Source organism: Silurus aristotelis, assembly GCF_946808225.1.
Source record: "Silurus aristotelis genome assembly, chromosome: 22".
NCBI classification, from domain to species: Eukaryota; Metazoa; Chordata; class Actinopteri; order Siluriformes; family Siluridae; genus Silurus; species Silurus aristotelis.
The window spans coordinates 16,981,127-16,994,408 of record NC_139595.1 but is presented as its reverse complement, the minus strand read 5'-3'; the positions used below and the strand labels follow the sequence as shown (position 1 = coordinate 16,994,408).

The 13,282-nt window shown below is 41.6% G+C and overlaps 1 protein-coding gene and 1 long non-coding RNA gene across 11 annotated transcripts in view; both read right to left on the bottom strand.

Annotated features, from left to right (window-relative positions):
* arhgef2b (rho/rac guanine nucleotide exchange factor (GEF) 2b) overlaps window positions 1-13,282 on the bottom strand; it is a 62,067-nt gene that overhangs the window by 14,042 nt on the left and 34,743 nt on the right. For all 10 annotated transcript variants that reach the window (XM_083525593.1, XM_083525591.1, XM_083525588.1 and 7 more), the window contains one exon: window positions 7,885-8,047. In XM_083525593.1, coding sequence (XP_083381719.1) covers window positions 7,885-8,047 — 163 coding nt within the window. The remainder of the gene's footprint in view (window positions 1-7,884; window positions 8,048-13,282) is intronic.
* On the bottom strand, window positions 1,818-3,208 carry LOC310717817. Its single transcript, XR_014530945.1, has 2 exons — window positions 3,146-3,208; window positions 1,818-3,114 (listed from the first exon to the last, which is right to left on the bottom strand). It is a non-coding gene; the product is annotated as an uncharacterized lncRNA (long non-coding RNA).

Here is a 13,282-nt window from a genome sequence, read left to right as displayed (position 1 = left end):
ATGAATTACAATAATACATTTACCAAAAAAAACGCTATTATCATTATGTTAAATATTATAACTAGCCCCGTGTTCCAGTCCGTACAACGCTGCCTAACTAGGACGCGTATCTGGTCAGATTTACTAATAGAATCAACACCACAGTGTTGATTCATTTTCGATGTAAATTCACAGAGACATTCTAACAACACAACATCCCGAAGACCTTCGCGCGTCCGAAAACTGGCGTTTTACTTCGAAAACTAGAGAGAGAAAAGAATGCACAATTGCACGCGCATTTGGAGCGTAAATACTTGTTAAAACTCATAAAAAAAAAAGGGGGTAATAACAAATCTTATAGGTGGACCTACAATCGGAGCTGCAATATGGTTATTATTTCATCAAAACCTAATAAATCAACAGACCAATCAGATTCCAGAATTTGTAAAATACAATTAACATAGACATGTGACATATCGAAACGCTCAGCACGGAAGGGTGAGTTGATTGATGGGTAATATTGTGAAGTCATATGACGTCACGTGACGTTTTTCAGAAAATTATGCTGGTCTGACTGAGAAGAATTGATTTGCATTTGTAAAGACGAATCACATTTTCTTCAGAATATTGAATTTCAAGTTTGGTAAACTTTTGTTTCCTGGACAATGCTAGGAATTAAGTTTCTGGCTTTACAGACAAAGGCCTGAACTTTGTTCAGAAGTTTTTGTTGCTAAATATAGCCGCGATGATACAGCAGGCATGACACCTTTACAAAAAAAACCCCATGACTACAAAGTAGACAAGACCTAAAGAAAAACACAAGACGAGCCAATTGGTGGTGGTGTGTGTGTGTGTGTGTGTGTGTGTGGGGAATGAGGTCACTTCCTGAGTTACAGATAAAACTGTTATTTTTATCCCAGACATAATGGCTTTGGTGTGATTTCACGTGTCGAGCGTCATCGGCAGAAATGTGAAATGCTAGCCATCTTCTGCTCTCAACATCTCTCTAAAAGGCTCCTTTTTCTTCCCATTTATAGCCTGGACATTCTTGTGTCCCCGCCACGGCAAAAAACACGGCTACGTCCCTAAACATTGAGACGCGAACCTCGTCTGTGCGCAATGGGAATTCGGATTTCCAGCAGACTTTTTCCAAAAAAAAAAAAAAAAAAACCCAGACACACCAAAAGGACACTCCCGTCTGCCATAATGAGGTTCAAAAATGTCCAACATTTTTTTCCCTTGTAATAAGAAGCACAGTAGGTCTATTCATTCGCGCGCACTATGCGTCGGTCTGCTACTTGTCTCTCTCGCGCGCACACACAAACTCCACCGACGCTAAATAAACACGCCATGCCGTGAGTAACCAGACGAACAAACTCTATTCATACACACCCTCATCCCTTTGTTATTGTCAGCCATCCGGTTTGTCTTTTAGAGAAACGGACCACAAATAAAGCTTGCAACATCGTTCGGCCAATCACGTCACCTACGTTATGATGTCATTAATACAGACAGGTATTTAAGTTTTAGCGCCATGTCGTGTCAATCGGTTTATCGATTCACGGTGCGTTTATATCGCTAAACGGGAGGTCTTAGCAAGGTGGTCATTCTCAATTGGTCACAAAGATCGTAGGAACATCGTTCAGGAGCCACGACCAAACAAATCACCACGATTGTGTCTGGTTGGTCTGGTTTCTAGCTCTGTTTTCAGCGCAATTACGCAATACGCAATTACGCTATAAATGAACGCGTATTCGAATTTGATTTGCGTTTTGGAACCTTGATTCAATTCCAGTCACACTATTTCAATGTGATAGAAAAAGGAAACCTAGAAATCCTTTTATTTTTATTGCTGAACCTGGATAGCAACTGTAACCGAGCATGGGCGGGGCTTACGATCGGTTCATTAGCTATTCGTTGGCTATTCGCACATTTGTGATTGTAGAAATCGTAATCGGGACGACAAACAAAATCCGCTCGCGCACAAAGGAGTGTTTGGGATCAAGAGAATCTAATCCACTATTTGGGCCGCATCCAATCCACCTGATCCCCTTTCAGCACCCGCGATTAAAAGTTTTGGCACCGTCCTAAATAGGTCGATGTTATTCAGAACGCCGATATCAGACGCGAGGGGTCATGTGGTAAATCTAAAACGCTGGAAGAGTTTGTGAGGAAACGCGAACTATTATGAAAGATGATCGCAGCATGCGGGGGTTTTGAAAGTCGTGTCTGACTCCATAGACGACCATCCCAGAGGGAACTGCAATTCGCTCCTATTACTTGCGACACAAAAGCTGAATGTCAATACTGCTTCCAAAATGGGCCGATCGATAACAGATTGGAGTAAATGAACTCCAGTGCTCTCCGCCTTTCCTTTCTAGCCGCGTGTGTGTGTGTGTGTGTGTGTGTGTGTGTGTGTGAGCTGGAAAATGCTGCTATGACAGACAGCGTGTTAATCTCTCACGCTGTCCCTGGATTACATATGACGGGGGGGGGGGGGGGGGTGGAGTCGCAGCTGTGAAGCATGCCGAAAAAATTCTGTAGACAAAAGCGCCACACGCCGCATTAAAACTCAAGACCTTCCCATAATGCAGTGCATAATGGCGCTATTATCATCGCGTGCCAGATTGATAAGACCCGACTGTACGTGATGGGGAGGGGAGTCGTAACGAGCGGCGTCTAGATTCCAGTACGGACACATTTCATGTAAAAGCGTGGAATTTCGACGACTCGTTACACATCGATAAATAATCGAAATAAAGCAACGCATGGAGTCTGAGGGACGTCCGCACATTGTGGGTTTCTCTACAACCTGGCAAGCAAAGCTGGTGTTTGGGAAAGCAAAACAAGGAGATATCTATATAGACAAAAGAATTGTGACACCTGAATTTTCCAGCCATTTGTGGTTCTTCTACAAACTGTTACCACATACACACACTTAATTGTTTAGGACGACTTTAAATGCGGCTGCAATAAAATTTCTTCTACTTCCGGCGGAATCGTTTTTACAGCAGCGCCCCCACAGGAAACAGGTGGATATTAACGCTATCATTAGTGGCGTGCCTTTATGCTAGTACTTCCTGTCACCGTTTAAGTTCAGAGATGAGATGATTTGTCTAAAAACAACTGATATCTCTCTAAATATCAAGATCATGTTTTTGGGAACCGATACAGTATCGTCAGACAAAATATCGTGATATTCACATGTACCGATATTTTTGTACACCCTTAATCGGAGAATGAATATCCACAAATCAGGAACAGGATGTTCAAAAATCCCATATTTTCAACAACCAGTTAAATCGGGTGACGATTCCCAGACGGTATTTTGTTGTATTTCCTTTTTTGGAATAATATCAGAATCTGATACTAAAATGGATTTTTCTTAATAAACCTTTGCTGAACGGAAAATAAAATAGCTTGTATAAAAAGCGAAAAACGAGTGATCGGATACGGAGTGCTTTATCTTTATGAAAGCGCAATACTAAAAATACAAGAGAAAATAAGACAGGTCTCCTAAAATGAACAAGTGATTGGTTTCCGTTTGAGAAAAATGTACGGTTTTATTGCTGAAATCGCAGTCTGTGAAAACGAAACGTATTTAGCGCATTTAATTGCCGTATTACTTCGAAATGCGAATATAAAAATACATTTCGAATTGCTTTCAAATGACTTTTCACATTCTGCGGCAACTTCTGTGTTACCCGTCCGGAGTTCTCCGGAGTTTAGCGGGTGGGGCGTCAGTATTAATGGTCCGTGGGAAAACACGTTGCTCCGTGTGGAGGTAAATGAACTAAACGAAGCATTTAGTTTAAATTTCTGTAATGTAATTACTCAAGGAATCGTTTCAGCCCTAGTGGACATGTATTTATTCCCGTTATAAAACCTGGTCCACTCATTTAGTCGGTTATTCAGCGAATAAAGGTCCACTGTATGCAACCAAACACCGTGTGATCAGTCGGATGTCACTGATTGTCTCAAAAGTAAAGATTAAAATCTAAATCCTCTTTCCTCTGGTGTCATGATTTATTCATGACGCCTGACCTCCTCTCAAGTCCGCTGCCTCCCGTCAATATAATTGCACCCTCGGGGCTGAATCGATAGTCTTCCGAGGGTGTGTCTGGAGATTTGGACTCTGGCCACTACTCTGAGTGCCCTTGCTGGAATTCCTATACACGTTTAAAGCAGATGCACCAAAATATATGGATATACACACACACACACACACACACACACTCGCACATCTGTCCTGCTGGAAACAGACGCATGCAATTACTGGCTTTGCCACGGGTCCTCCCTGTTTTTCCCCATCCCCCTCTTTCTGCCTCGCGCTCTCTGCCTCTCTTCTACCTCAAAACCACAACGTGTCAAGGTTACGAGAGCAAGTCGAGGCTGATGCGCATGTTAAAAACACTGCAGTGCATGCGGATTATTTGTGAACAAATAAATTGCCTTTTAAAAAAAAAAATGTTTTTGTGCAGTCATTCCATTTTTCTTACATTAATCTTCATTTCTGTCCTAAAATATATCAAATAAATCTAATGTGTAAATAACACTAAAGATGAGCTGTGTATTTTTTCTAAGCTATATGTTATAGTTGTAAAAAAAAAAAAAAAAGGAAAAAAAAAAAAAGAAGAAAAAACCCCGGGGTCTCAGATTGCTGGTGCACTTCACCCTCGATCTGAACGAGCATATAACAGGATGTCACAATGCATTTAATGGAAACATGTCTCACACCCGGTTCAGCACGCAGCACATTTAAGGTGTCTTTACCATGTCTCGTCGCCGGGAAGCGTACCGCTCTGTGTGCAAAATGAACAAACCTTCAACATTAATGCCTTGTCAATCAGTGACATTAATCATCCTAACGTGATGCTGCAATATTAATATTTAACTGATGGACAGGCATAAGATTATGACGGATCGGGTAGGACGTGGTGTTGATCTCAGAACAATCCTCTAAACGAACATCTTCCTTTGTGCACCATCCCACAAGTCTCACAGTAGGTCATATGTTCAGTAGCATATCTGCAATACTGATATTACAGAAGTGGATTAAAGGCTTGCAGTGTTTTGTTTTTGTTTGCAATCCCAGTGTGTTGCAATAGTTTATTCTCTCTCTTTTCCCCTGATCTAGATCTTCTCTTTTTCCCTTCTTTTAGTTAATGGATTATTTGATATAAAGACTAGATTACAGGATTATTATGGGCAAAATCTCTCTCTAATTTTCTCTCAAATATATATATATATAAAATAGCCTTTATTTGTCACATATACATTACAGCACAGTGAAATTGAAGTGCTCAGAGGCAGAGGCTGGGGTCAGAGCGCAGGGTCAGCCATAAATCGGCGACCCTGGAGCACAGAGGGTTAAGGGCCGTGCTCAAGGGCCCAAGAATGGTAGCGTGGCAATCCCGGGGCTTGAAACTCTGACCTTCCAATCAATAACCCAAAGCCTTAACCACTGAGCTCCCACTCCCCCAAATATACATACACATACACACTCTTTCAATCTTAAGTTTAAATTCTCTCTCTCTCTCTCTCTCTCTCTCTCTCTCTCTCTCTCTCCCTCTCTCTCTCTATCCATCTATCTGTTTGATAGAAAGACAGAATGTTATGTTATAGTATCAAAAATGAACTAAAAGTCATGGTTATAAAAAAATTTGCTAAGAATGAATAAACAGAGAGTGGGAATCAATCAATCAATCAATCTATCTATCTATCTATCAATCCATCCATCCATCCATCCATCCATCCATCCATCCATCCATCTATCTATCTATCTATCTATCTATCTATCTATCTATCTATCTATCTATCTATCTGTCTGTCTATCTGTCTATCTGCCTGTCTATCTGTCTGCCTGCCTGTCTGTCTGTCTGTCTGTCTGCCTGCATGTCTGCCTGTCTGTCTGCCTGCATGTCTGTCTGTCTGTCTGCCTGCATGTCTGCCTGTCTGTCTGCCTGCATGTCTGTCTGTCTGTCTGCCTGCATGTCTGTTTAGATTCTTTTTAACACTCTGCCCTTTATTCTTAAACTATACATTTTCTTTATAACTATAAACTGTAGTTTATTCTTGGTCTTATTTTGAAGGAAGGAAGGAAACAAATATAAGCTTTTTCTTATATCAGCAGAAAAATCACCCAGACCAGCATTTCATCTGAAAAGTGTAATTCTCTGCTGCTGTCTCTTCTTCTGAAATCTTTCCTTTTTTTTATTTTTAAACCCTTTCCATCCCTCTGCATCTCTGTAACGCTACCAACATCCATGAGCATCATCCATTTCTCTCTATATCTATGTACCTCTCCTCCTTGTCTCTTTGTTTGATCTCTTTTTTTCCCCCATCCTTCTATCTCCCAGCTGTTCCTGTGGCGCAGTGGAGATGGAGGCAGGCGCCTGACACACTGACTTCATTGTGTGTGTGTGTGTGTGTGTGTGTGTGTGTGTGTGTGTGTGTGTGTGTGTGTGTGTGTGTGTAAGATGCAGAGCGGAGGGTGGAGGAGGGGGCTTGGGGGTGTGTGTGTGTGTGTGTGTGTGGAGGGGGGGCTTTAGTGTAGCTGCGACTCAACAGTCGATTGATTTTAGAAGAGGGGTGGAGTGGTTGGTGGAGGGATGGCAGGAGGAAGAACGCAGCAAGGAGGTGGCAGGAGAAATCCCTGCAGTTATCACCCCGGCCTACGAGTCAACTTCGATCGACTGTTATCTGTCTTTTCTTTTGTCTTTTTTCCCATTCTCTCTTGCCTTTTCCTTTCAGAACGCTTTAATTATTCCCGTATTCTACTCCCCTCCCCCTTTACTCACACACACACACACACACACACACACACACACACACACACACACACACACACAGATACTGCGCTCTTCACTAGATGCCTAGTCGATTTGGATGATGACAAATCGCACATGCTAGTTCTCTCACTCGTACACGCGCAGTGCGAATTCCCTGACACGGGGTGTAAATCTCACACTCGCGTAAACACTTATCCGTGTCGCTTATTAACTCAAGACTGGTGCCTGAAACTTCCCTCGTTAGCATGCAAATCCATGTCTATTTATAAACCCTTTCATTGACGGCCCATCAACAGTTCGCGATAAACGTTGTAAATGTCGCGCACAACCGACGGGCCATAATCGTCATTTAGTCTGTGATACGTTTCAATTCATAAATTTGCCTTTTTCACCCATTACGCCGCTAATACAGTATAGTGTAGTGCAGCACAATACAACCGGAAACAACAGGAGCTCATCGTGAGTCCAGGTCTTGGCACAATATTTCCTGGTTTTTGAACTGCACAAAATAGTATCTATGACGTGTGCCGTATACATTGCCAGGAATCAGTTTAGAAAGGTATCAGACTTACTAGTAAGATATTGTACAATATAGTATACCATAGTATAGTATAAGTAGGAGAAACTGGAGCTGATACTGAGTATACACATCGGGTTTGTATATAATATAGTATAGATAGGGATACCGGGTTATAGGGATATCCTCAACCCCGGTATAGTTGTCTATACTATATTATATACAAACCTGATGTGTGTATATACACACACACACACACACACACACACACACACACACACACACACACACACACACTGCATAATATAGTATATTATAGCATAGTATAGGCTAGTACATAGTATACACTGTGTTCATGACATAGTATAGTATGCAATAAAGCAACATTATAGCTAAGGAAAAGAGTAGTGTCCATTATGACATATCTCTCCAGTATAGTACAGTACTGTTTAGTAGAGAACCAGTATCCCATTTTACATATTTCCGCAGTATAGTAAAATACAGTATAATACAGTATAGTATATTAGTCATGACTATGCAGCATCTGGAACGAGTGTTAAAATGTGTGTGTGTTGTGTGTGTGGGAGAGAGACTCACTGGGGCAGCTGAGTGCCTCCTTGGCTGTGATGCTCTTGTTGCATGCCGAGCAGAGCGTGGTGGCCGACACGGTCAGAGAGGTGAAGAGGTGACCATTGCTGTAGCGTGCTTCTCTTTCACGCGCCTCCTTCTCCCGCTCCTTCATGCGTTCCTTCTCTTTGTTCTACACGGACACACACACACACACAAAGAAAAATATACAGGTAAGATGATCTTGAAGTGTTCTGTCGAACAGAACCTGACCTACTGCTAGAGCGTTAGCACAGATTATACACTTTGCATTAACACGTTTTTAACAGAACAGTTTACTATTTTAGGATTTTGTTCACTAGATATTTGTTGTGTAATGGAACAAATGGAACAAATAAAGCATAGAGTGGTTCGAGCATGTTTTTAACAAGACGCTGGACAGAGAGGTCTGGGCCAGATGGGAATGTCTGTTCCAGCTGTTCGATTTTTCATGCGCTTCAATTTGACCGTACCGAGGCACACCACGGCGAGTGCTCGGCTCCATGCTGCGAGAGAAAGTGATTTTTCAAGCTTTCATAGTGAGACCTGAGGCGATCCTGCAAAGACATGCGGTCTACAAAAAACCTTTAAGTACATGGTCTGCAGAAAACCTGCAGACACGTGGCTACTCAGAAGACCACCAGACACACAGTCCTGTAGAAGACCCTCAGTCACATAGTCATGCAAACCCCCCCTGAAACATGGTCCTAAAGAAGACCCTTAGACATGTGGTTACTCAGAAGACCCCCAGACACATGGTCCTGCAGAAGACACCCAGACACACAGTCCTGTAGAAGACACATATTCTTGCAAAAAATAAATAAACATGATCCCAAAGAAGACCCCCAGACACATGATCCTGCAATAGACCCTTAGACACATGGTCCTGCAAAAGACACACTGTGCTGCTGAAGACCCCCAGACAAACGGACTTTCAGAAGACCCTCAGACACATGGTCCTGCGGAAAACCCCCAGACAAATGGTCCTGCTGAAGACCCCCAGACTCATGGTCCTGCAGTCCCCAAGACACACAGTCCTGCAGAAGACATTCAGACACATGACATGATGAAAACCATTCCCCATAACATGGTCCTGAAGAAGACACCCATAACATTGTCCTGAAGAAGACACCCATAACATTGTCCTGAAGAAGACACCAGAAACATGGTCCTGCAGAAGACCTTTCAACAAATCAGGTTTTAACCTCAGAAGCCCAGCAGAGGCACAATCTCCTTTAATGTTTTTGAACTATTTGCAATTTTTTTTTATAGCGAAGCAGCCATAACAAGAACAAGAAGTGTCTTTCAGACGCTTACTGTTTTCACCATAATAGATAAATAAACGAACGAAAAAACTGCCTGACTTTTTCACGCTTGCTTGCCCCCCCCATTGCAAAGCCAAAACCACCATTTAAACATTTGTACTCGTACCTTTTCATTGAAAAAACAAGCAGAACTCAATCGTGATCTTCACAGGGTCAAAAGAGATGCCTTATCCGCCAACAATTCTGTCTCATTATCTAGAATTACAGCATTGAGCAAAATAGGGAAGTCTGTCTGAGTGGAAAAATAATACAGCCTGTTAAACACAATGGTGTTGCGAGGGAAGTTAAGACCAATCTGAAATCAAAATCATCTTCGGTTTTAATACACAGTCCATTAAACATGTGATCTGCTTCACGGGTTTTTATCTGGAGACTGAACAGTTCAGTTATTCCAGACTTTAAAGCAGATTATCAGATATTAGTAGCAGAGGTTTCAAAAGCTCCATAGTCAATAGGATATATTTTGTACCCTAAACCATAAAGTGAAAACAAAAGTGCATTAATTAACGGGGACTTCCAGGACTTCACATTAGCTAAAAGACGGAGATATGAAGGATTATTTTAGGGTTATTTGGTGTACCAGCCCGGGTCAAGAGCTGGAGCTGGACTTGTGCGAAAAATGCAAGAGGAAGTCACAGTTCCTTCTCAGACTTCTGCTTGGGCCTGTGCTTTTTTAGTTCGCCGCATGAACTCGTTAACGGGGGTCCAACGGCAGGATGTAATTATGAGGTCATAATTAAACCTCGAATTCCTACGCAAGATGTTCCAGAAACGTTCCGCTTTAATCCCGATTGCCGAGCAAACGTCCGATTAGTTTGCAGCTCTCACACGTCACATGCAAATAAATGAAACGCTGTGATGGGGCCGCTGAGTCGTTTTAATTTGCAAAAAATTTTTTTGCTTGTTCTGTGCATTTGCATCATCATGGTTGCAGATAAAATCTTGCAAAGGAAGTATATCAGATGAACTTCCCCTATGACGGGGTGGAGAGAAGGAGGGGTGGGTTTACCAGGACATTAAGAGGAGGGAGAAGTTATTGAGAAATGGAAGATTTTTTAGTTTGTGCATTTATTGCTTAAAATAAAACACTACGTCCATGAAGCTCTCGGGTTCAATAGTCTGAAAAAACTCTACAAAAATTTGAGTATATTTTAGTACAAAATACTAAAGCATAAGGTGCAATTCCAGTAAAATAATCAACCACGGGTTGGTTTGTATGGACGTTAAGAACAGGACTGGCGTGTTCTAGTTCTTTTTTAACAGAATTACAAATTTCTGCTCTGAACAGTCGTTTTCTCATCAACCTGTCTTGAAGTTAAGATAACAAAAGGTTGGGTTACTGAGAAACCTCTGATCGTAATTCCACCTCTGTCATGAAGACTTTCCTGTGGTGAAAAATTTCAAATAAACATTTTACTGAGACAATCACTAAAAACATTGACGCGCCTTAATATGAACCTTTTTCTCACAGAACCGTTGCCGGTTTCGTATAAAAAAACGTTAGGTGTTCACACTTTCGTTTTCAGTTGTGTCCCAAAAGTAGCTTCGGCGTCATTTTTGCCTGCCGTTTATTTACTTTCTGAGGGAAGGCTCCGTCACGTGACCAAAAAACGTTTCAAAAAACGTCCGTTTTCACAGCCTGCACTGCGACGCTAAAAACTGTGTTTTTGAATGTTTCATCCTGAAAGAAAGCGGCGTCTCGGTGTGGACGGAAGGCCGAAAGACCGAAATATTATCCCTTGCACCCAATATCAAAAGAGTTCTATTTAGTGTAGTACACATGTTTTACCTCGGTTCTCTGGACTGGAATGGAGAGGACTGAGCTGGAATGGATTGGGTGTGCCTTTATCCACTGAATGACATTTAATTAAAGAGGAACATGATGAAAAAAAAATGCACTGGAAATAACTTGGGAGGCCAAAAACTCTCCTCTGGAATGCAATAAATTTGGCGTCTTGTCTCACCCTTAAATCAGTAACCAGAGACTTTAGATGGCATGGGTTCAGCTCTGGCATTCCGGGGTGTACTCCAGAGACAGAACATGCACAACAGGTCTTAATGAAGCTCAATAATTGATGGTTTAAGTATCATTGAGTGATCAGAAGTAAGACAGTAAGATTTAAGATGGTGTTGAGTCAAGCTTGGAGGTTTTGTTAACACATCAGTGAAGCCTTGTTATAAACATATTTTTAAACTGTCTGTCAGAGGTTTTCCGCCTCAAGAAAGTCTCCAGTTTTTTGCCATTTTCTCTGTAACATAGGCTGTTTGACACATCACACTTCAATTAATCAAACACATCAAATAATCTTCATGACTTTGAGGTAATTCCACATTAAAATTGTAGAAGATGCCTTTGGATGGAGTAGCATTACATTTTCCCTTCACTTTCACCAAGAGACCCAAACCTGTTCCAGCATGATGATGCTCCTGCGCACAAAGCCAGCTCCATTAAGATGTGCTTTTCGTTTGTTGAAGTGGAAGATCTTGAGTGACCTCCACCCTGTAGCATGAATTGAAACTCTGAGTGCACCCTAGGCCTCCTCGCCTTACCTACATCAGTTCCTGATTTTACCAACACCCTCCACAATCCAGTGGAACATCTTCCCAGAAGTGTGGAGATTACTTATTTATTTATCAACAGCAAATGGGAACTAAATGTAAAATGGGATGTTAAAAAAAAGCAGGTCAGATGTCCACAAACTTTAATCCATATAATGTATATCTAACAAAAGATAGTGTAAAGATAATCTGATGATATATTTACTCTGTGTTTATCTGCTTGTGTGTATTTTACTCAGTCTGGCTGCTAAACCTAACCACTGGCTACGAATGATTATCCAGACAGCGTTTTGTCAAAACAAGGTGGTCCCCCGAGGCAGTGGTTTTCACTTGTTTTGTAACCAGAGACCTGTTTAACCATAAATTAAAGCTTCATGAACTTTCCACCAGTACATCAGGTTTGATCTGGTGCTTGGACCCCTAAACGTTATAACTTTGATAATGCAGATTGTAATCTCCACCACCCCTTGTTTCAAAATCGATAAACTTCAAGGACCCCACTTTGAGAACCAATGCCCAAAGGAGATGACCATTTTGTGCCTCTGCTTTCATTCTACATTTTATCCCTCTCTCTTTACCAGGCGCCACAGATGAGCACATCTGGCTGGGAGCACTACACTATTGTCAGCACTCTAATCCCCTTTAATGCCAGTATGCCATTAAAATTCCCCTCAGGATGGGCCTGCCGCACTTTCTAAACGGTTTTACAGCTATATTTTGATAAAATAATAATCATTTTGAGCTAGCCACAGCATTTAGCCTGTAGAAATTAAACTCTGGTGTGTGGCGTCTGTTGGGAGGGCTTCGAACCGGTATCGATCCGTGGATCATTTGGTAGCGGGCCGCAAAAAGGAATAAAAACTATTTAACGAGGGTTTTATTACCATTTTATTGACTTTCGTGCATTTATTTCAAAAAGTGACCACTTTCACCCATGCTAATTTCACTTGTTTCGGTCGCAAAATGTATATACTCCTAAATATAACTAGTTAATATATGTAAAAACTGGCTGTTCTATACTTGGCTTAGTAGGCAGATTCGAAAATAAATGTTAGCTAACCACGTCTGCTACATACATGCACTTATAAGAAGCACCGACAATAACAGTAATTTAGTCAGATCTCTGCAACTTCCTTACAAGCATTATTTTTCATCAAATTTCTTCATAAAGTGATATATAAGGTTAAACCACTAACTGTAAATAAGTAATTCGCATTTTTTGTTACTCGTGAGGGGTCATGGGACGAAACCCCTGCGAGTATCGAGGTTGCTGTGTCTATGAACTCGCCTTGAAAGCTTTTTAAAAAAGCTGTATTTAAAATTGACCTTGTCTTTATGCTGTTCCTCCAACAGATTTACAATGCAAAGTTGGTCTCGGACACGTGATTGAGAGTCGGGAGCTCGACGAAAATCAAGTCTGCAACTAACAACATTCATTCTGTCTCAGCACTGCAAGTATTCAGGGATTGTAAGGTACGAGAGCCAGCGTCCAGCGATCCCCCAGT